The sequence below is a fragment of the Plectropomus leopardus genome, chromosome 17 (genome assembly GCF_008729295.1).
Source record: "Plectropomus leopardus isolate mb chromosome 17, YSFRI_Pleo_2.0, whole genome shotgun sequence".
Taxonomy (NCBI): domain Eukaryota; kingdom Metazoa; phylum Chordata; class Actinopteri; order Perciformes; family Serranidae; genus Plectropomus; species Plectropomus leopardus.
In genome coordinates, this window is record NC_056479.1 from 21,747,168 (window position 1) to 21,768,120 (window position 20,953).

The 20,953-nt window shown below is 39.4% G+C and overlaps 1 protein-coding gene across 1 annotated transcript in view; it reads right to left on the minus strand.

Moving 5' to 3' along the window:
* LOC121956285 (voltage-dependent T-type calcium channel subunit alpha-1I-like) overlaps window positions 1-20,953 on the minus strand; it is a 147,677-nt gene that overhangs the window by 20,735 nt on the left and 105,989 nt on the right. Inside the window, 11 exon segments of the mRNA XM_042504425.1 lie at window positions 2,213-2,334; window positions 4,585-4,663; window positions 9,335-9,405; window positions 9,746-9,879; window positions 14,558-14,667; window positions 15,732-15,883; window positions 16,750-16,942; window positions 17,135-17,224; window positions 18,275-18,400; window positions 18,798-18,924; window positions 19,293-19,471. Coding sequence (XP_042360359.1) covers window positions 2,213-2,334; window positions 4,585-4,663; window positions 9,335-9,405; window positions 9,746-9,879; window positions 14,558-14,667; window positions 15,732-15,883; window positions 16,750-16,942; window positions 17,135-17,224; window positions 18,275-18,400; window positions 18,798-18,924; window positions 19,293-19,471 — 1,383 coding nt within the window.

The window sequence follows — 20,953 nt, forward strand, 5'->3', positions numbered from 1 at the left end:
CCATACAAATGGTCATTTCGGGAATTAAGAATTTCTTTAACATTTACGATATCGAATAGGGCAGCAAGATTGCAATATTGATGCCGAGAAGTTATGATCTGAATGCCCACCTTTGAATCAAGATTAGGATTTACATTAAAAACATTAAGTACAGTTTAGGTAATATAATACATCTAACTCATGTTTACAAGGTTCTTTGTATTCATGACAACTTGTGTAGTCATCATACACTTAATTGTTTTGCCTCTTTGCAATGGGAGCATCTTTTTTTCCTTCCACTGTAGCATTATTCTCGTAGTTTTCCACTTTGGTTAACATGCACTCAGTGGAGTTCAGTCAAAGCAGAACCAAACTGACAAGTGTTTTCTGGAGGAGGTACACATATCTCACCCAGGCTGTGACCACACATAACAATTTTAGCCCTCTGAGCTGAAGCTGGTCTTTTCTGTCTAATTTGGCGTGACATTTACACACTTTGCTCCTTCACACAACATCTCCCTTTCCCGCCTTCACTCCTTTTCCGTCATATTTCTGTACATATTTTTGTTCATCCAAAGCTCCATTTGCTCTCACTCTCCTTCGTGCTGCTCTACCTCCCCCTTTTTTTCATTTTTGCGTAAATTACCCTCTAGAGGAAAGAATGCATAATAACCGGTCAGCTCTTTTAACCCTCTTCCCATCCTCTCGTCCTCCCTCTTATAACAGTTCACTGGTGCCTCCTTTTCTCCCCACTACCTCTTTCTCATTATTTTCTCTCTCCCATATCGTCACTGCATGACTAATTACCACTCTGCCTCACCTGCTCCTTACTAAACCAAAGTAGGTCTACTTGTTTCACAGCCCAGGTAGTAATTTGAAAGCTAAAATGACAGAGATTTACTCTGAGAGGTAGCATCTGTGGCCCGCTGGTTTGCTTCATGGCCCGCTACCATCCACGCGACTTGTATCCGGCGTATGTTTAATGGTCCACACCCGACATGCTCTTGCATAATCTCTATTCCCCTCGCAGCCTAGGTGTGTGGAGGAGTGGTGATAGCTGCCTGTGGTAGTAGATGTGTGTTTAGGGAAAATTGGTGTTTTGTGTGCATGTGCAATGAGGCACAGTCACTCCCCTGCCCATCAGTAAGGAAATCTGTGCTCGCAGTGCTGAGCAAGCACATTCCCTTTTTTCATCAGTGAGCATCACTAGAGTGGAAGATAGGATGAATATGAGATATAAAGCAGGAGTTTATCTCTTCTCTCAAATAATTTCTTTACAGTTTTCTCACATTCTGTATTTCTTATTTAAAACAAACACATAAAGGAATTTGTATGAAGTTTGTTTACTAGCCTGTGTACCATAGGCTTTTGTAGTAGGGCTGACACATTCTGGTCACACGCCTGATTAGTTTGTTAATACACTTTTCGTCAGACCAAATTCTTTGTTGCCAGAAGTGCAACGCTTAGTGTAGAATAGATGCTCATGGCCTCATCATGCTGATGTATGTAGCATAAAGTACATACACTGTGCTCCCATTGCAAAAAAACTGAAATAATATACTGGCCTCAGGAACCTGACGCTTTGGTGGACACACAATGCTACGAGCTACTCTGTGGCTAATTCAGTTAATCTAGAGATAATGCGCAGATTTCTTCCCCAATCAACCAATCAATTGGTTTAAGAGTATATACAATTATAGTCAAGGTTCCCACATTTTTTCACGGACAAGATTTCAGAACTTTTCCTTGACTTTTCAAGGACCCATAATTAAAAGTTCCGTGACCATTCAAAATATACAGCACAAACAAAACTGTATAGTATTCTTTTCTCAGAATGTTAATTAAACAAAAATTTAACAGCAACCTTTTCCAACCTCTAAGAGTTAATAAGGTTTATATTCACTTCATTTTTTTCCATCTCTGGGTACAGCCAATATATTGCCCTTTACTGAACAATGGCTCTAAAAGCACTTGTATTGGTGCGCCACTGGCTTTCAAGATTAATTACAAAAGATTACTGTAACAACTAATTTCAATTCCAAGACTTTTTAAAAACTTTCAACATTTTTTTTACGAATTACATGACTTTTTCAGGCCTGGAAAGTTAGACTGTGAAATTGCATAACTTTTTCAGGTTTTCCATGACTGTGGGAACCCTGTATAGTCCACCAAGAGTTTCTTTGGTTGACAACAGCCTGACTTTATACGCTTGGATTTGAATGTAACTTTGCACCTTCATGATGCCATTCCAGTTGTCGCCCGTGGAGACTTGAAACAAGGTAAGGAAGGCCATGCCAAAGTTCTCAAAGGTAGCGTGACGACTCATTCCCTCACATGGGTAGTCTTCATTGCAAACTGTGGATAAAAGAGTGAGATGGGCAAATGGAGGAGGAAGAGGAAAAGCAATCAGGATAAGAAAGAGGTGAGAGAATAAAGAGAAATGGAACAGGAAGGATGCAGGGACAACAAAAGAAGAAGAGACTTGTGAATTTGAACACAACACTTAACACGTCACTGCCCCCAAAAACTGCAGAGGCATGCGCCATTTCTGTCGCTAAGCTGCCTGGATGACTGTCCAAACAAGGCAACTCAGTGTAGACACAGTCCGTTATCAAATCAGCGGCAATGTGACCAAACACTCTATTTGTCTTTGAGCTTATATCCCAAGATAATCTCTGGAATGGCCTCAAGAAAGAGACACTTGCATTTGCCACTAATCTTTTCTCCTGCCAAGCTTCAATAGGAAGCAATGTTGCCACGGGCTGCAGCTGCAGCACACAAGGGAAATGTGACAGTTCCGAAGACGTATCTTCCAACTTCAATGTGGGTATTTTAGGACAGTACTTATGTATCAGAATACGGGAGAGTGGGTTGATTCCCTAATGGCTGTTGGAGTGCAGGGGAGAGAGCTGATGAAAAGGAATAAAGAATGGAGAGGAAATAAGGGGATTTTCATAATAAAGTTAATACAAGTCCTCATGCTTTCATGTGCACGAGCTGACTTTACTATAATGAGTGTTTTACTTAGCCACTGGGACAGACACTGACATATGTTGAATTTTAATCGCCTTACACCTATAGTGACAATGTGTGGACAATGTGCTGTTCATCTAGAGCATAATCCTTTCATCTCCACACCATTGCACCGTACCTTATATGTGTGATCAAAGGATTAAACCAACTGGTGGAAGAGCTTATGTACATTACCCATTAAATAATGGTGCATATTTTGGTACCAGATAATACACATTTCTTCTTTACTTTAATTCAGTGAAGCAAGGCATGACAGGTGAGACTAGATAAGACAGGGTAATACATTGGTTGCGATGACAGGATTAACACGACAGGGTAGATTCATGCGTTGGGTACCTACAATAACAACAGCACTGAAAAATAGAAAAGGTAATGGTTACCCATCAACTGTAAGAAAAAAAACTATCCAAAACTGCTTTTAACTCTTTGAAACCTGAGCAAACTGGCTTGATTTCAAAAACATGGGAAGAAGGAAATGAGCAATGAAAGAAGAAATAATCCTGTAACATAATTTTACATATATCATTTTTAGAATTATAAATAAATTTCTTTATCTAGTTTTTTCTTTTCTCACTAGACATTTTCCCCAGTTTTTTTTTTTAGTAATTTTCAAAATTTTCTAATTTCTTGCAATTTGTGGAACATTTCTTACTAAGTTGCTAATTACCTTTTTCCCCATGTTTTTGAGAAAAATCACACTTGTTTGATCATTTGTCCCATTACATTGGCCACGATATCCAAATAGCATTTTTACAGTAAGTAATCAATCCATCATCAAAGTGTCAACAAATGTGATCGTTTTTACTGTAACTGGTGCCAATCGCAAATGTAACTTGTAGGACAGTGGAATGACGACATCGATTCTCTTTAAAGATCTGAAGTTGAAAAATAACAAACAGTTTGTTACTCTCTATAACTTGCTTAACCCTTTAACACCTCGATCAATTTTCTTGTGCTACACTCAGACACCTTTTACATGCATTTAAACCTTTGAAGCCTGAGGAAATTGGTTTGATTTCTTTCCAAAACATCAGAAAAATATAATGAAGAACTTGGCAAGAAATGTCCCACAAACTGCAAAAATGTAGTAAAAGGTGAAAAATTGGGGTGGCATTATCTATATCCAGATATCCAGAAAAATATAATTCTTGTAAATATATATCTAAAACTAAGTTACAGGAAAAAAATATTTATTTATTTTTTTTTTTAGCACTTTTTAAGGCAGTTTTTTTTTTTTCTTTTTTTGGCTTCTTTTTAGTAATTTCTTGCAAGTTTTTTGCTTTTTTTTCTAGACTGTTTTCTTGTAACTTTTTACTGATCTCTTACTTATGTTTGAGCCATTTCTTGTTAAGTAGCTCATTGCCTTCTTCCAGTGTTTTTGAAAGAAATCAAGGCAGCTATCTCAGGTTTAGAGGGTTAAAGGTATACTATTCAGGACTTTCCCTTTAAAACAATTTTTCAACTCATACAGAAGTAATCCCTCCCAGTCATCACTTATGACCCACTCGAAATGTGTGGCGGTATATTTAAAGTGCATGACTAAAAAACGACTGGATTTCATTGAACACTCACCAAGTTCTCCAAATAGCTCTACTCCTAAGGCGGCGTAGATGAAAAACAGCAGCATAAAGAGCAGGCCCAGGTTACCCACCTGTAACACGCACACACATACACAAAAAAACACAGACACACAGACACAGACAGACAGACAGACAGACAGACAGACAGACAGACAGACAGGAGAACATCTTAACATGCACATGTTAAAAACCATTTGACAGCATTCTAACATTTGCAACAACAAAGTACCACCTGAAAAGCGTTATGGCTGGGTTTATGCTCTACTAAAACATCACAAATTCATTGCTAAGGGGATCTGCAATAAATCAGCGTGGACTATCTTGCCTTGCAACCACGTTATATTACTAATGAATGGTGTACTGTTATAAGAGGAATTTAAATAAAATAGTTCATACTTGATTGGACCAATAAAAGGTGGGTGGGCTTTAAGTTTAGTGCAAATGGAGCTACAGAACGCTGTTGGCTTCACACACCTCCCTCACTTTGGGCATGTTCAATCTAAGTCAGTTGCACAAAGTCTTGTTTGATTAGATGAACTTGTGTAAACCTTCCTGAGTGCAGCATCACACCGTGCGTCATCAAACATTTGAAACAATTCTACAGTAACAAAAAAGAAAGGGGTTCGGACGCCACATTTACTGTATATAACAAGAAATAAATGAAACATCAACACAGGGACATAGGATTAATACTGGAAAATGTATTTTTCATTTCACTGGGTCTTAAAACACTGCTTCTGAACAAATAAGCAGGAGTTCATATACAAGGTGTACAGGATTTGTATTAAAAATGTCACATGGGACTTCAACTTATTTTAAGCATGCTGCTCACATACCCTGCTTAGTTCTGCAAACCATTGCACAACTTCCTCTAAAACAACTGAACCCCCTGATGCTGCTGTGATTTTTTTGAGTTTGGGACTTGGCTCAATTCCACGGCAAAACAGCCTTCTGTTACCGCAACTTAATGATGATGATGATGTTGCATGGTAAACACTCAGGGCAAAATCTAATCCCATTACAGGGATACAAAACCCAGTCTACTATTCACTGTCTTTAGCACTCTGCTAACAACACTGCTCCACTGGGAACGAGCAAATGCACTGACAAATAGTTGCTATAATTATATGGCATGTGTTCCAAAGAGAGGTTTAGATCACTCCACCTGTTTTTTAGGAAAAAGATGCTCTAAATCTGCTGTTTGTGTTGTAGGGTTTGTTCTAGGACCAATGCATCAACATCACAACAGTGACAAAGCTTGTTGTAAAGAGACTGCACATAAGATGCAAAGCAAATAAAATGCATTAAAATTAATTATTTTGAGATATTTTAGGTGGACGTTTTCTGGCTCAGATTGTAACAGGCAGCGCTATAATGATGTCTAGTTGTTGCGGGCCATCTACCAGAAATGGCTGGGCCCCTGAAAAGATCCAGTTAAGGGGCCCTCCCCAAATCTTCTTTAGTTATATAATGAAAAATAATTTTTCAGGAGAGAGGGGGTGTTTCATTATAAAAAAGGGTACACTTTACCGTAGAAACAATAAATACAATATTACCTTCTGTTTTTAAATAAATAATGGCAAATATTTTAGTTCAAAATAACATGTGCTTATCATTTATTTGAATTAAACTGATTTACCAGTGAGTAGTCCTGTGAGTACAACTGATTTATTCTGTGCTCTTACATTTTTACCAGCTTAAATTACACGATCCATTTGATTTGGAGAGAGAGAGACCTCTATGGATAATTTGGCTTCCAGTAAAAAAAACAACTCCTTAACAATAAACACTGAAGGATTGTAACCCAGAGAAGTTTCAGCTGGCTGCAATCCACAATCCTAACAGCTAAATGGCACCAGATCCCCTAAAATCTTACACAATGCTTATTTAACATAAGGGTCCTATTATAATTCATCTGATCAACTATACACTTAATGAGAGAGCTGTAGGAGGTGGTGGAAAAAGAATAAAACATTTACATGCATATTACACAACAGAAATGTTTAGCAGAAAGTACAATCTAAAAACATTAAAGTTTACTTTTGACAAATATGCTCCATTACATGCAGCATAGTCTGATGAGCCCCTTTGGACTGAAAGTAATGGAGGTAATTGCCACACAACCTTTAAGTTGGAGTGCTGTAATATTTCTAAATGCAAATGTTGTGGTGTTTGCCTCAAGTACATCTCCAAGTTAGTGCTATCCTGCCTGGTGTACTTAACAATCTGTGCTTCATAATGGCCTGCATCCATGTGGGATTAGGGACTTTTGAGATGTTTTACTTGGAGGGATTTACTGCAGATTTATTAACAATAGTTTCCTATACTGGCAAAAAAATAAACATGAGCTTTAATATTTATTTGAGCTAGTGTTGCATGAAGATTTAATATGAGAAAAGGACAGAGATCAACATTATGTCCATTGTTTTAAAGCCAAATATAAATGGTTTCACAGGGGACAGCTCTGACACCTTCCTGAGCAAAAATGGCATTTCACATGGCGTCCACATCTGCTTAAGGCTGTTCCTGAGGTTTCTCAGCCACTCCCAGAGCAGGCATGAAGCAACTGACTCGGCTTTAGTACCAACATGATTTCGGCTATTAGCATTAGTAATTGGCGTGTCGCAGCCATTTCGCATCAGTCGGGGAGGAGAGGATAATGGAGGACGCGTGCGGGTAAAATGACTTTGTCTTGCTGCGTCTTTGCAAAGACAAGTAATGAAAATGCATTTTTCCAAACATGTCAGTTGAGCTATTATGCTTACTCATCCATGTAGTGTAAGTGTATGGATCCCTCATTACATCTCCATGTCATGTCACGGCCTATTAAATCTATAAACTGCTTGTGGAACTTGTGAAGCATTCATATCATGTGTAATCTCATGCATTATTATTCCTTCAGACGTCTGTTCCCATGTGCCACGACGGCATTATTCATATTTCTCAGCTTCTTCTTCCAGTAGCAGTGTGTTCCCTTTGTTCAGCTGTATGCTGGAGCCTTTGTTGAAATGTCAATACTGTCTTCAATATCCTATGCGATGAAATGAAGAAATTTTGGCAGCTCGCCATTTCATTTTCACAGTAATATATAGTGTAATATCACCTGAGGTTAATCTCTCACCAGGTGTAACGCTTTCGCTCTCACCCTCTCAGCACCTAAATATGCGCACACACCCATACACACAAAGAGAGACCTCCTGGAAATGTTTAATTAGCCCGAGTTTTAATTACCTCCCCTGGTGCCCTTGGGATAGAGCAAAGGGCTCAGTGTTAATGAGAGGGGGATCAATAGAAAAGAAAGACAAGGAATCTGTTCTCCCTCACCTCCGCCTGCCCTCCTTTCACCACACCACCTGCTTCCCTCTGTTTGCTTCGTCTTACTTTTGATGGTCAACGGGTCACACTGTGTGCTTGTGTGTGACTGCGTGTCTGCATGTCCATACATGAGGACGTACACCTTTCTCTGCACCTAACACAATTTGTTTAGAAGGATCGATTAACATTAAAACAAAAAGTTATAAGATGCTAAGACATGATGTATAGAGGTGCGGGTAGGCAGATTTTGTTAAATTTGGACAGAACCATGCCAGCTAAGCTAAGCTAACTGGCTGCTGTCTCTGCATAGACATGCGGATGGTATCAATCTTTGCAGCTAACTCAGTAAAAAAGCAAAGAAGCGTAATCCTAAAATTTCATCATTTGAAAGGAGCAGTTTGTTGAATTAAATGGCATCTAGCGGTGTGAGCTGCACATTGCAACCACCTGAAACTTCTGAGTGTAAAGTATTTCAAATTCAATGTTCAATTTTATTTATAAAGCCCATTATCACAAAACACAGTTTGCCTCAGAGGGCTGTACAGCGAACAACATCCATCTGTCCTTAGACCCTAAGGGAAAACTAGAGGTCACTTCCTTTCCAAAACAATGGACTTGCTGATTTAAACTGGTAAAAACACTAAATAAAGCAGTTTCAGTTAAAGCTACTTGTTGTTATGGTTGTAAGATTCATTGTTTCACACTAAATATTGACTTCAGTCTGAAGGAGCCATTTTGCTGTGACTAATTTTTTGTTGTTTTAATGCATTGTACATGTTCTCTGTATCTCTGTATATTAATGAAGAGATTGAGAAATAAATACATGTATATCTTTATAACCAATTTGCTAAAACAACATATCTATGGTGGACTTTTGCACAGTACTGCACATAACAGGACTTTACATTTGTTCTGTTGTCTCCTGTTTTATATCGGACTTATAATATGCTACAAAGCAAACAGTCAGTCAGTGAGAAAATAGAGCAAAGATGCATTCTGGGAATTTTCCTGAGAATTGAACTTTCAGTGCACTGGACTGATTTGACACTGGGACGGCCTAGAAACTGCCGGACTCTGTGGACATCTCACCACCAAATGAACTACAGACTGGTTTAAGAAGCCCCCACTGTTTCTAGCACACTGCGGCCGCAGTGGGAGTCTGGGTACTCTCCATGGTGCTGAAAGTGAAAACAAGACAATGTGTGTGTGTGTGTGTGTGTGTGCGTGTGTGTATGTGTCAGTCTACCAGTCTGTGGCATGAATGAGTCATCTATTAGAGTTGCCTACAGGCCAACAGAGAAAGAGAAGGGGTGGGGCGGGGGGGGGCTTGTGCTACTCTGAATATTGACTGAGAGTTGCCAAATCTCTCTCTGGGAGTGTGTGAGAGAGAGGAAGTGTCTTAGTGTTTGTGTGAGTGTGCTTTGTACCTGAGGCAGGGCTTGGACCACCGTATCCAGCAGGGCTCTCATTCCTGTCGCCATCTTCAGCAGCTTCAGCACTGTGCGTGTGAGAGAGAGACGGAGAGACTTTAAGTGTGGGCATTTAGAGGGAAATCCCTCTGGTTCAATTAGAGGCTAAATGGGAAACATTTAACCGTGGAAAGGTCAGTTCTTAATTTACACACACACACGCGGGTGCACACACAAAAACAGCCCTTTAGACTTTAGCTGCTATGCTACAGCTTACTGACCTGTAAACATTTACACTTTTAACAGTTATATTGTAAAACATCAGCACCAAGACCAAATGAATGCTCTATTTCACTGAAAGGATTTACAGGAAGTGCAGCTGGGATGGTATTTGTGTCTGTGTGTATTTCACACGTGTAGTGCGTGTACCTCGTGCTATCCTCAGTACTCTCATGATCCTGATGATAGTGGGGTTGATGGGAAGGGCAGCACTGATCTCGATCTCCTCCAGGGTGATGCCCATCACTGACAGAAGCACAATAGCGAGGTCCAACTGGTTCCATCTAGCACACACACACACACACCCACACACACACTCATGTGATGAAGGGAGCGCACAAAGGCATTGCACCAGACATGCACACAAAGCGAATATACTGTAAACACAAATGAAATGGCATTCTGGCAAGTTTTTTTGCAAACATGTTAAGAAAATGGTGACGCAACAGTTACAGAATATCAGTCATACACTCAAGACGTTAATATGTAAGTATTAATCATCAGTTATCTTTCAATACTCTCCTTTTAAGATCTACACAGTATAACCCCAAAATAAATCCAACATTTGCAGCAAAATGCTTGTCTGACAATTTCTTTTTAAGGCTTATAGAGACAGATGGGAAACAGATGAATCCAAATCAGATAAATATGGTAGGGAATCAAGGACTTTGAAGCCATCGTAATCAATGCGGCAAGTAAAATTAAAGGGACATTTCATAGCCAAATCAAAAAATTTTCCTCTTACCTGCTGAGCTACTTTGTCAGTCTAGATTGTTTAGGTGTGTGTTGCAGAGTGTTAGAGATATTGGCTGTAGAGATGTCTTCCTTCTTTCCAATGTAAAGGAACTAGATGACACTTGACTTGTGGTGCTAAAAGCATAAAAAAAAAAATCTGCAGACCTTGTTGCGAGCGGTTTTATGTATTTTCTTTCTACTAAACTCCACCCGGCAACCATATCAATGCAAAAGTAAAAATTCGTACCAACTGCAAGCTCACCTAGTACCACTGAGCGAGCTAATGTTACAGCTAAGCTGAGGACGTCACCATCAATGTTTACTTATTGTGCTGTCATGAGCATGGGCCTCTCCTCCATGAGTAGATGGTACTGTGATAGAATTGAAAGAAAGAAGTTCCTACACAAGATCATCTTAATCTCTAGTAACTTAAGTAACTGGGTCATCGTTTCTGAAAAGAGATATCACTATTGAAATTTTTAAATGTACTTCTATGGCACTTTGATCATGTCAAACCAGGTGCCATCACATTGGATAGAAGGTAGACATCTCTACGGCCAATATCGCAAACACTCACTAACTACCACCAAAACGATATACAGCAATACAGCTGAGAGGAAAAATATAAATCTTTGATTTTGGGGTGAACTGTCCCTTTAAAGACAGGCGACCTGATGTAAATACATCACTTTTACAAGCTTCTCCAGATGTTTGTCCTTTATTGCCTCATGTATTTGCCTCAGGAGGTACTGCTGTTGTCCTCATTTATCTTAAGACTTTTTGGAACACAGTCAATACACATCTTTTGTAAAATCATCAAGGTGGTGAGGCAAGGCAGACAGAGTGCTACAACACTTGGCATTGCCAATTCATTTGTCAGAATGCTTGCCAAACTCTCTCATTTAAAATGCCAACAACAACAGTGTATCAACTGCCGCCCATGACTCATTATCACCATGCACATGATCATGTTTCCCTCTGTTCTCAGAGCCTGGCTCACTGTGGTTCTTTTTACACGTTTACCCACCTTTTCCAATGGCAAAAGAAGGTGCATCATCCTCTATGGTTGCAGCCATACAGCCCTTTACCACGAGAACGACAGCTGCCTTTGATCATATTCACAAATTCCTTAATCACCTCATCAAAGTCAGCAAGATAATCTAGTGCACCTGGTAATAATGCACCTGTTACTCTTCAAAAGGCTGAACAAAATGTGTTGGACTTCCATTATCACCTTCACTTTCAGCCTCAGAACTTTTTAACCCTTTGAAACCTGGATCGAAATCAGCTTTCTGGTGCTTTTCATAAAGCTTTTGAACCTTTACATTCCACACAAATCAGTTTGATATATTTTGAATACAACAAAAAAAGAGAAAAAAAAACTTGGCAAGACATGTCACAAAATTCTCAAAAAAATAGTGGATTTAAAAACTATTTTTTAAAAAGCTAGGGAAAAATGTCGAGGGAAAAAAGAAGGAAAAGGTGAGGAAAAGCAATATTTATAATTAAAATAATTAAATATATACACAACATATATACAAAATTAGGACAAGAAAAATACTCCGAAAAAGGAAGGATAGAAAAGGATAAAATTATTGGACATTTTCAAAAAACTAGGGAAAAATACCCCCCCCCCCCAAAGTTTTTTTCCCAGATAATGTCCTTTTTTTTTCTTGTTTTTTACTTTACTAGTTTTAAGGAAACTATTGGTAACATTTACAATTTTTACCAATTTTTGTGTCATTTCATGAAAAATTGCTCAAGGCATTTTTCTTTTGTTTACCAATTTTTGTGTCATTTCATGAAAAATTGCTCAAGGCATTTTTCTTTTGTTCTTGAAAGAAAGAAGGCCAATTTACTGGTGTTTAGATGTTCATTTGTTGGCACATTTGGCAGTGTGTTTGTGTTTTACCTTCTACTCCATTGACCCAGTTCTAAAGCTGGCCTGAGAGTCACCCCAGCCTATAAATCACACTATGCACAACGACTGCTCATGGCTGTTGCTGACACTACATAAAAAGAGACAAAGTGCCAGCTGATAACCGTGTGATAAATTCTTTCCATATCCGCCCATCTCTTTTCCCGTTTCATCACTCATTTGTCCTCCTCCTTTTTTTGTCTTTGATCACTCCCGCTTCACCTTCTGTATATTATCTGTCTCTTCCCAATTTCTCTCTCTCTCCCTCTGGCACCTTTCTCGCTCCTCTTTCTCGTCACAAACTAAAATAGGTCAACGACATTAAACCATCATCAGTGTAATATAAGCTCCCGAATCTGCTTCTGCCTTTAATTAGTCGCCATATCCCTGAAAAGAATAAGACATCAGTGTCATCGCCGTGCACATTTGGGTGAGTGACAAATCAATTATTGTGGGCTGGGAGTGAATGAATGTGGGAGTGAACAGAGCAGCACAGAGGTGTGTTTCCCATGGAGGTCAAACAAAGGTAAGTACAGTAAGATAGAGAGATGGAAATTGGAGCAGTATCACATGCAGATATCTAAATAACAAAATTTAGTTTTGATAAATGAAATGCTGCTGCAGGTCACCCAAGAGATTATTACATTAAAAAGTATTGTCATATCTGTTTAAAAGCTTTATTAACTGCAAATAAAACTGATGGTGACCAAAAAAGCTATTAAAATAACCTATACATTTTTGCTTCTTTCTGTGGCAATAAGACCATTTCAATAAGTTGCCTGTGACCCAACTGACGATGTGTGATAACTGTCACGGTTCAGTCAACTTAATAACAAAATGTCTCACAGTCAGCTCACATGTTTCGACATATTTCATAATCCTCTATAAATCGTTAAGCCGTTATTCTCTATTCCATTTATGATGATCAAAGCAAAAGGCTTTGTAGGATTTGTGCAGCCATTACACTTTGAAATAAATAACTGTTCATTGTGGCACTATTTATATTTTACGTTATTTCAGATTATGGCATGTGCCTGGAGTCCTGATAGTGGCTTTAATATGGCTCTAATTTTTACACTGAATATATGGTAAATGGACCCACATTTATATCACGGCTTTCTAGTCTCCCGACCACTCAAAAAGCTTTTAACTCAACATGTAACATTCACCCATTCGCACCCACATTCACACACTGGTGACCGAGGGTGCCGTACATGGTGCCACCTGCTACTCAACTTAAATGCAGTCACACACTGATGGAACAGCCATCGGGAGCAATTTGAGGTTCAGTATCTTGCTCAGGGTCATTTCGAAATGCAAGGTAGAGGAGTCAGGAACCGAACCCCCAACTTCCGATTAGTGGACGAGCCGCTCTTCCTCCTGACTCACATCCTTTTAGTTTTCATTGTTTCATTGTTTAGTTTTCATGGTTTTTTTCAAGATGGATTTGACAAACTGGAGAGGCTGAAGTTTTTTTGTGAAGAGTGACGCAGGGAGAGCAGTGACGTCGCTGCAGCAAATACAGCGGAGCGTTTTTGTAGTATTGAGTACTGAACATGACAGAGGAGACAAAAGTAAACTTAAAGCCTCAGAAACAATCAATGGAGTTATGCTGCTCCTCATGCATTAATATTTGCAGCGTCTCTCTTAATGGGAAGTCAAACAGCAGCTCTGCTCTTAGGGAATGTAGTTTATATTTCATTCATTAATGATGGATTATTACACCCACTCCCAACCGATCTGACTGTGCCCGTTTGTGTAACGAGCAGAGTGTACCCATCTGTGCACGGGTGTTTTGAACCCGTATGAGGCCCATCTTACTATCTGAATAATGCGCCCTTTAAATAGCAGGAACATACTCCATTATTGACTATAAACCAGGATTTGGTTGGACAACGGCATAATCACTTTCTGCTGCCTCGACATAACAATAAGCCATCATGCGTCTGACCATAAGTCATTTAAAGACCTACACGCTTATGGATGCACAGATGGACATAAGTGCTACTTACACAATGTGGGCGCTGGCCATGAAATTGACAACTGTCAGTCTGAAACTAGCAGTGACATGCTGCACGCCGCTTTGATAGGGCCCATTGAACCTCTAACTGTTTTGAAATATAAAGCTCATTATGCAGCCAAAAAAAAAAAAGAAAAGCTTATTTAAAATCATCATTCAGCTATATTACTGTCTTACCCTTGAACAACAGATTAACAATCCCACAGTAGATGCATGAGTTTGCAATGACACCACACTGTCTCACATCATAGTTATACATATGTGGACAAGGCGTAAACACACACTGTACCTGTCTTTGAAGAAGCGGCGGAAGCCGAAGGCGATGAGTTTGAGTACCGATTCCAGCACAAATGTGGAGGTGAAGAAATAGTTGCAGTACTTCAGGGCGAGATCCAGAGACTGGGGAGAGAGAGTAAAAAAAGGGGCGTGTGTGTGCGTGCGTGTGTGTGTGTGTGTGTAATGGGGTAAGGTGGAGTATCAGCAGCAGGGGGAATGCAGAACCGGAATTGTTCCTGTTGTTTGTAGAGTAAAATCAAGCATGCCAGAGGCAACAACAGGGCATCTTCCATCCATAGCAACACAAACACTCACACATTGTATCCCTCTATAAGAAAACACATTTTACAGCTAAAATGTGTTTGCACAGTATACAAATATTCTGTTTTAATTGCCTTAAACTTCTAGTCTTGTTTCCTGTTATTTAGCTTGGCTGCTTTTCTCCTTTCATAAATAGTGGTGCAGCTTCTAACAAGTGGGAGGCTGCCAAATGTCAAAACAAACAGCTGACAAATACACCAAAGACCTGTGATATTTATCTGATGCACGGTCAGTTTGGGAAAGCTTGCTCAAAGGTCAAACGGGTATTGTATCTCAAGGATAATCACTTTTCTCTACCTCACAAAAACAGCTATCAGGCTTTTTTCATCACACATGAATGGACAGATAGTACACGTACTGTACAGCTAACACCGCTCTGACAGCACCCCGCACCGAATCAGCAGTGCAATCACAGCTCCTTTGTATGAGCTGGTGCTACTCACAACACACACTACACAGCCTGGACACAGTTTCATGGTGGTTGACCAGTCAGTGGTACCACTGTGTCTTTTTGAGATGCTGCTTGTTTGGGGAAGGGAAGGCTTTATGTAAGAGCTGTAGTCGGGTGCAGGAAAACAGCTACAACGATTTGACAGACATTAATACTCCACCTTAAAACCCAGCATAAGGTCTTCCCACAGAGATGGAGCTTGTAAGAGTTTATCTTTTTTTGTGGAGCAGGTACTTTAGGGGAAGTTGCATAAATCTGTAATTACTTACATAAATACAAGAATGCAAGGTGCTTCTGCCATTTATCACCTCACTTGCATCCACAGTTGCAAATACACAACTGCACCTGTGCAATCCCTGAACATGATACATCCATTTGTTTCCTATACAGCTACCAAATACACATCGTTGCTTACATGAGGTTGATTGTAGTGCTCTAAGGACATGGTGATGACGTTGATGCAGATGATGAAAGTGATGATGAGGTCCAGGTAGTGGTTTGTGCACAGTGTGTGGATCATCAGGCGGATGTTGCCATAGCTGGCAAAGTACGGCAGCTTCTGGGCTTCTGTTGGCAGAGAAATATTTAAATAAAGTTATTAAACAGCATCCAGGAAGCAGCATGCAGTTTGTATTTGTTATTTGAGTGTACGGTGGTTGAAAAGGACAAACATGCTACTATGGCCCAAAACATTTCCATCAGGAGAAACCTGCTGCCACTTTAAAAACCAACAAATATCCAAAACAAATACAAAAGAAACGTGTTGTAAATGAAAAGATCTGCTGCAGAAAGCAAAAACAAGTATTAGTATTTTATCTGCAGTGAAAAATACACTCCTGAAATGTACAACAGATCATCAGATGTGCAGCAGATTATTTTTCTGGTGACGACCTGCCCCACACTGAGCGCTTGGAAGTGCAAAATTTAAAAAAGCTTTGATCGAGCTGGTATCACTTTCAACAGAACTCTCAAATTGCAGAGCACATTAGCAATTATGACACTTGCTGTTTGTTTGTTTATTATCTGTCGGTCTCTATTTCCATCTCTCTTTCTTCTACAGCATAAATTGTCATCAGTGTTGATCACAGCTCTAAATGCTAATAGAAAGTGATTCTTGTGATGCGTCATAGCCAACAGAGCATTAGAGTGGGCTATTCAAGCTCTTGTTTTCAGGCATTGTATTGTTTGTGTGATTATATCTGGATGTTTTATAAGTGTCTGTAATCATTTTTCATCTGATTGTACCCACTGTCACTCTATAAATCTATTCCTGCCTCTTCTTTCTTACTGCCACCCCTCCTTTGTATCACTTCTCTTCCTGTCTCCTCCAACTGTTCATGTGCCTGTTTTTTTTACTATTGAAGCTTTTGGCCTCTTCCATACTCCACCTTCACCCCCTTTGCTACCCCTTTCCTGACATTGTTCTCTCTTACTTCTGCGCTTCTTTTCCATGCGCCGCTGACGCTTCTCCTCTCTCCTTTTGGCCTCCTCCACCTCCTGGTGCTGGCGGCACTTGTGGAAGTTCTCCACCACCACACCAACAAACATGTTGAGGACAAAGAAGCTGACGATGAGGAGGAAGGAGATGAAATACAGCAGCATCCAGGGGTTGTTGTTGGTTATCGGCTGAGGGTTGAAATGGTGTTTGGCCACGAAGTGATTTGATATAAAATGATATGAAAGGAAGGGGTAAGTAAACAAACAGAGATGAGAGGAAAGGAGAAAAAGATTTAGCCAGATTACATTCTAGAGGGCAAACACTGCACCTGAATGTTTTCTTTATGAAAACCTGTTGCCTTGCAGCTTCTACGTGCGTACCTGTTGGTCCACAGCCACAGCATCCAGGCCGTGGTACATGATGTTGACCCAGCCGTCTTTCGAGGCGAGGACAAACAGGGACATCAGAGCCTGGACAAGAGCAGGCAAAGAACAGAGAGAAAAACTTTTATCCTTGTTTTATGGACAAACATTCATTAAAGTCCCCCTCCAGTTCCGTCTTAAAGTATATATGTATGTAAAAATACTCTATTCTTCTCTTTTTCTAGGGGTAAAAAAAAGCTCTCAAAAGGGGCAAGGAGCACTTTGTTTTCAGCTTTCTCCAGAATAGTTAGTGCACGATTGAAAGAGTAGTGTGCATCAAGATGGCTACAAAAATATTATAGCGATTCAGCTATACACATTTGAGCCAAAATCAGAAACTAAAACTTGAAAATGAGTTAGTATTTCAGCACTCCCAGTTCCCTTATCTTGAAGTTGAAGGGTTTTTTTTGTATGGGTTTTTGGTTAAATGCCTGAAATAAGGTCTGTGGTTAACACTATCTTAAGACATTTTCATGTTTTGTTCTACAACATAAAATACTTCAGTAAATACCTCACTCTCGATTTTGAAGCCTTTATGTGTCTTAAAAAAGCAAACAAAAATTAATAGTTAAATTAGACTATAGTAAGTCATTAAGCTGAACACAGCTTTATAGCCTTGTTGCGGTCGGGATCTTTAGTCATGTGACCATTCTGTGGTACGTTAATAGCCAGACATTAGCTTTTTACCTCTGGCAATTGCATTTACTCTACAAAAAATATAAACGTGGTGCTCATTTGTGTTAATTATCCTGCTGAACAAAAGTTTATTTGCCACAGTGCTATTGTGCTGGCTTAATGCAAATGATGAAGGAACCACGGTGACACTGGATTTTTTTATAACTTGCCTGGCATACAGCTGAATCTTAGAGTTCAGCGAAGGGCACAGACATCACCTGCTTCATTAGAAGACTGTGCAAACAACTTTCTCGTAACAATCTTTTCACAGATACAACTTATTATAGTCAAGATATTAGGTGACATTTAAATTAAAAAATAACATTTTCAAGGGGAGGACTCATGAAAAAAAGTCTTTTTACACATTCCCATTACAAACATAATGCACACCAGATATTCAGATAACACACATGTAACACTAACCTGTCCCAGGTTGTCAAAGTTGTACTTATGGTGGACCCACTTGTAGTTGGCTTGCAGACAGTCAGATTTGTTGGTGATGTTTTTGACGTCGGGCCCAAAGCAGTAGAAGAACTTGCCTTTAAACAGCTGTCAGCAGAAGAACAATGAGACCAAGCTTTCGATGCTGTCTGACTACTTATAAAAAGAGAAATAAGCCTTTGTAGGCTTCTCTGATGAGACAAAAGGGTGCTACTTGAGTGAAATAATGAGCTGGTCAAAGATCCCACCAGCTGAAAATGTTGTGCAGTAATGAAAGAAGTAGGAAGACAATGAGATTTACTTTAGACAGAAATGCATGTGTGCTTCAAAGCTAAGAGGGAAAGGGTTGGTGAGAATTACATTTTTAAAGAAATCATAGTAAGGGTCCGGAAACCACAGGGCTCAAACGGACTGGGTTACAATTTCTGCAAATTTGATATATTGGCTTAAATAATGTCTGCATGCAGCGTGCATCTTTAAAACAGCTGTTCTGTTTTTTTCCTACCTGTACTCCAAGGATGCCAAAGATGATGAAGAATGCACAACAGATGAGGACGATGTTGCCGATGGGTTTTAGGGAGGTGATGAGGGTCTCCACCACCAGCTTCAGACCTGGAGCTCTGCTAATCACCCTGAAGAGTGAATATATGAAAAACAAATACAGTGTTTGTTATTTTATTCCAGTCTAACATCCTTAAAATTGTACTGATTACCTCAAAGATTGGACCGTTCATGGGGAAAAAACATTCATCGAAGGAGACGTAATTGATTAATTATGGTTGCATTTTCTGTCTGCTGTCGAGATTGTTAAATGACTTTGCAAATGGATTTCTTATCTGTTTGGGCACAGAGCATTGCTCTTCAGTCATTTTGTTAAAGAACATTTCAAACTTGTGAAGATAAAACTGTGCAAGACAAGTCTGACAAGACGCAGAGCTGCCACACATAACACGACAATCAGCAGATGCAAATTACGTACTAATTACTACTTTGTCCATACCTGAGGGGACGCAGTGTTCTGAGCAGCCGGAGGACTCTGAGCACACCTAGGATCTTTGCCCCACCCGCCATGGACACGACAATGTCGATCAAAGACACAAAAACCAGAAAGCCGTCCAGAATGTTCCAGCTGCTCCGCAGATAAGCCTGCTCACCCACGTACAGACCCATGGACACCACCTGAAGAGAGAGAATTAGGAGAAGCAGCGGATTAGAACACAGACTGTGTTTCTGGAGCAGCTCTGTAAAAGAAACTGTCAGATTGGGAAAAATACAAACGTGTAGCACAACAACAAAAAAACTAAAAGAGCAAAAGGATGAGAGACAAGATACAGACATGAAAAGTCTTCAGCAGCTGTTGGACAACAGGCTGTTGACACTAACAAGATATTTTACACACGCCGGCTCAAACACACACACTGACATACTCACACACATGTGCACACAGATGTCTACTTAGGTCACTTTTGACTTTTGCACTTTTTGTTACTTTTTTTTTTTTTTTTACAAATTGAGATTTTATTAAATATAATGATTTGTTAGAAATTAAACTACCCAACAATATATATGCCAACAAACACAGCAGACATGATTAGTTGATTTATCTATTAGTTGAATGACAGAACTGTTTTGATCATTTCAGGCATATTTCATAAAAAAAAAAAAAAAAAAAAAAACCATTTTTCCAGCTCCTTAAATGTGAGGATTTTTATAGATTAAATTCTTTTACTTTTAAAATCTTACCTACATTTCTTTCATTATACTCACAAACTTTTACTTCAGCAACAATTTTAACTTTTACTTGTAATAGAGTATTCTCCAGTGTGATACTACCACTTTTACTTAGGTAAAGGACCTAAATACTTCACTGCACTTTTGGGGAAATTACATAGACTTGCATTAATTTCCTGGAAACTGAAAAATTCTCCTTTAAACAGCTATTTTTTATTCAAGTTTCTCACCAAAAGCTACATTTTACAAGATTACAATAAACACATCGTGAGAACATTATATTCGACCTCTGCCTGATAGTCATTTTTACCGAATATAGCTTGAACACATCCCAGTGTAAGTCGATGCAACCTTCGTGTGCTGTTAGTTGTGGCCACTGGCTGTTTAGAAGTATCGATATTTAGCTCTCCTCGTGACAAATTCAACACAGATTTTTTTTCATTGTCTTTCTCCTCACATACACTCCCCTAATGCCCACTTATAACTCTGAAGCTACCCATCAAAGATCACATTGAGTGACTTTTTAAGTTTTTTCTGAGCATAATTTTAGTGCCCCCCTCATAAACTGTATCTATATTTAAATGGGATAGACACACACTTACAAGTAACACCATAACACATCATGCATACATGCAAATAGCTCAGAGCTGGATACTGTAATATTTATTGGTGTACTGATATACTGCATATGTCCAAGATGCCTTTCACTTTGCTCGTAAAAAGTTTATTGTGCAACCATTTGACACATAATGGTACGCTGTGACTTCAAAAATGAGGGATGGACGTTGTTGTACAGGCATTGTAAAACATATGCACACAACTGCAATTGCTGTTTTGCTAAGCAGCAGAGGGAGCATCAAAAATCAGCAGGTGACATTTGCAAAGTGTCTGGTAAAGCTTGAGAGGGACAGTGGGGGTTAGTGTGCAAAC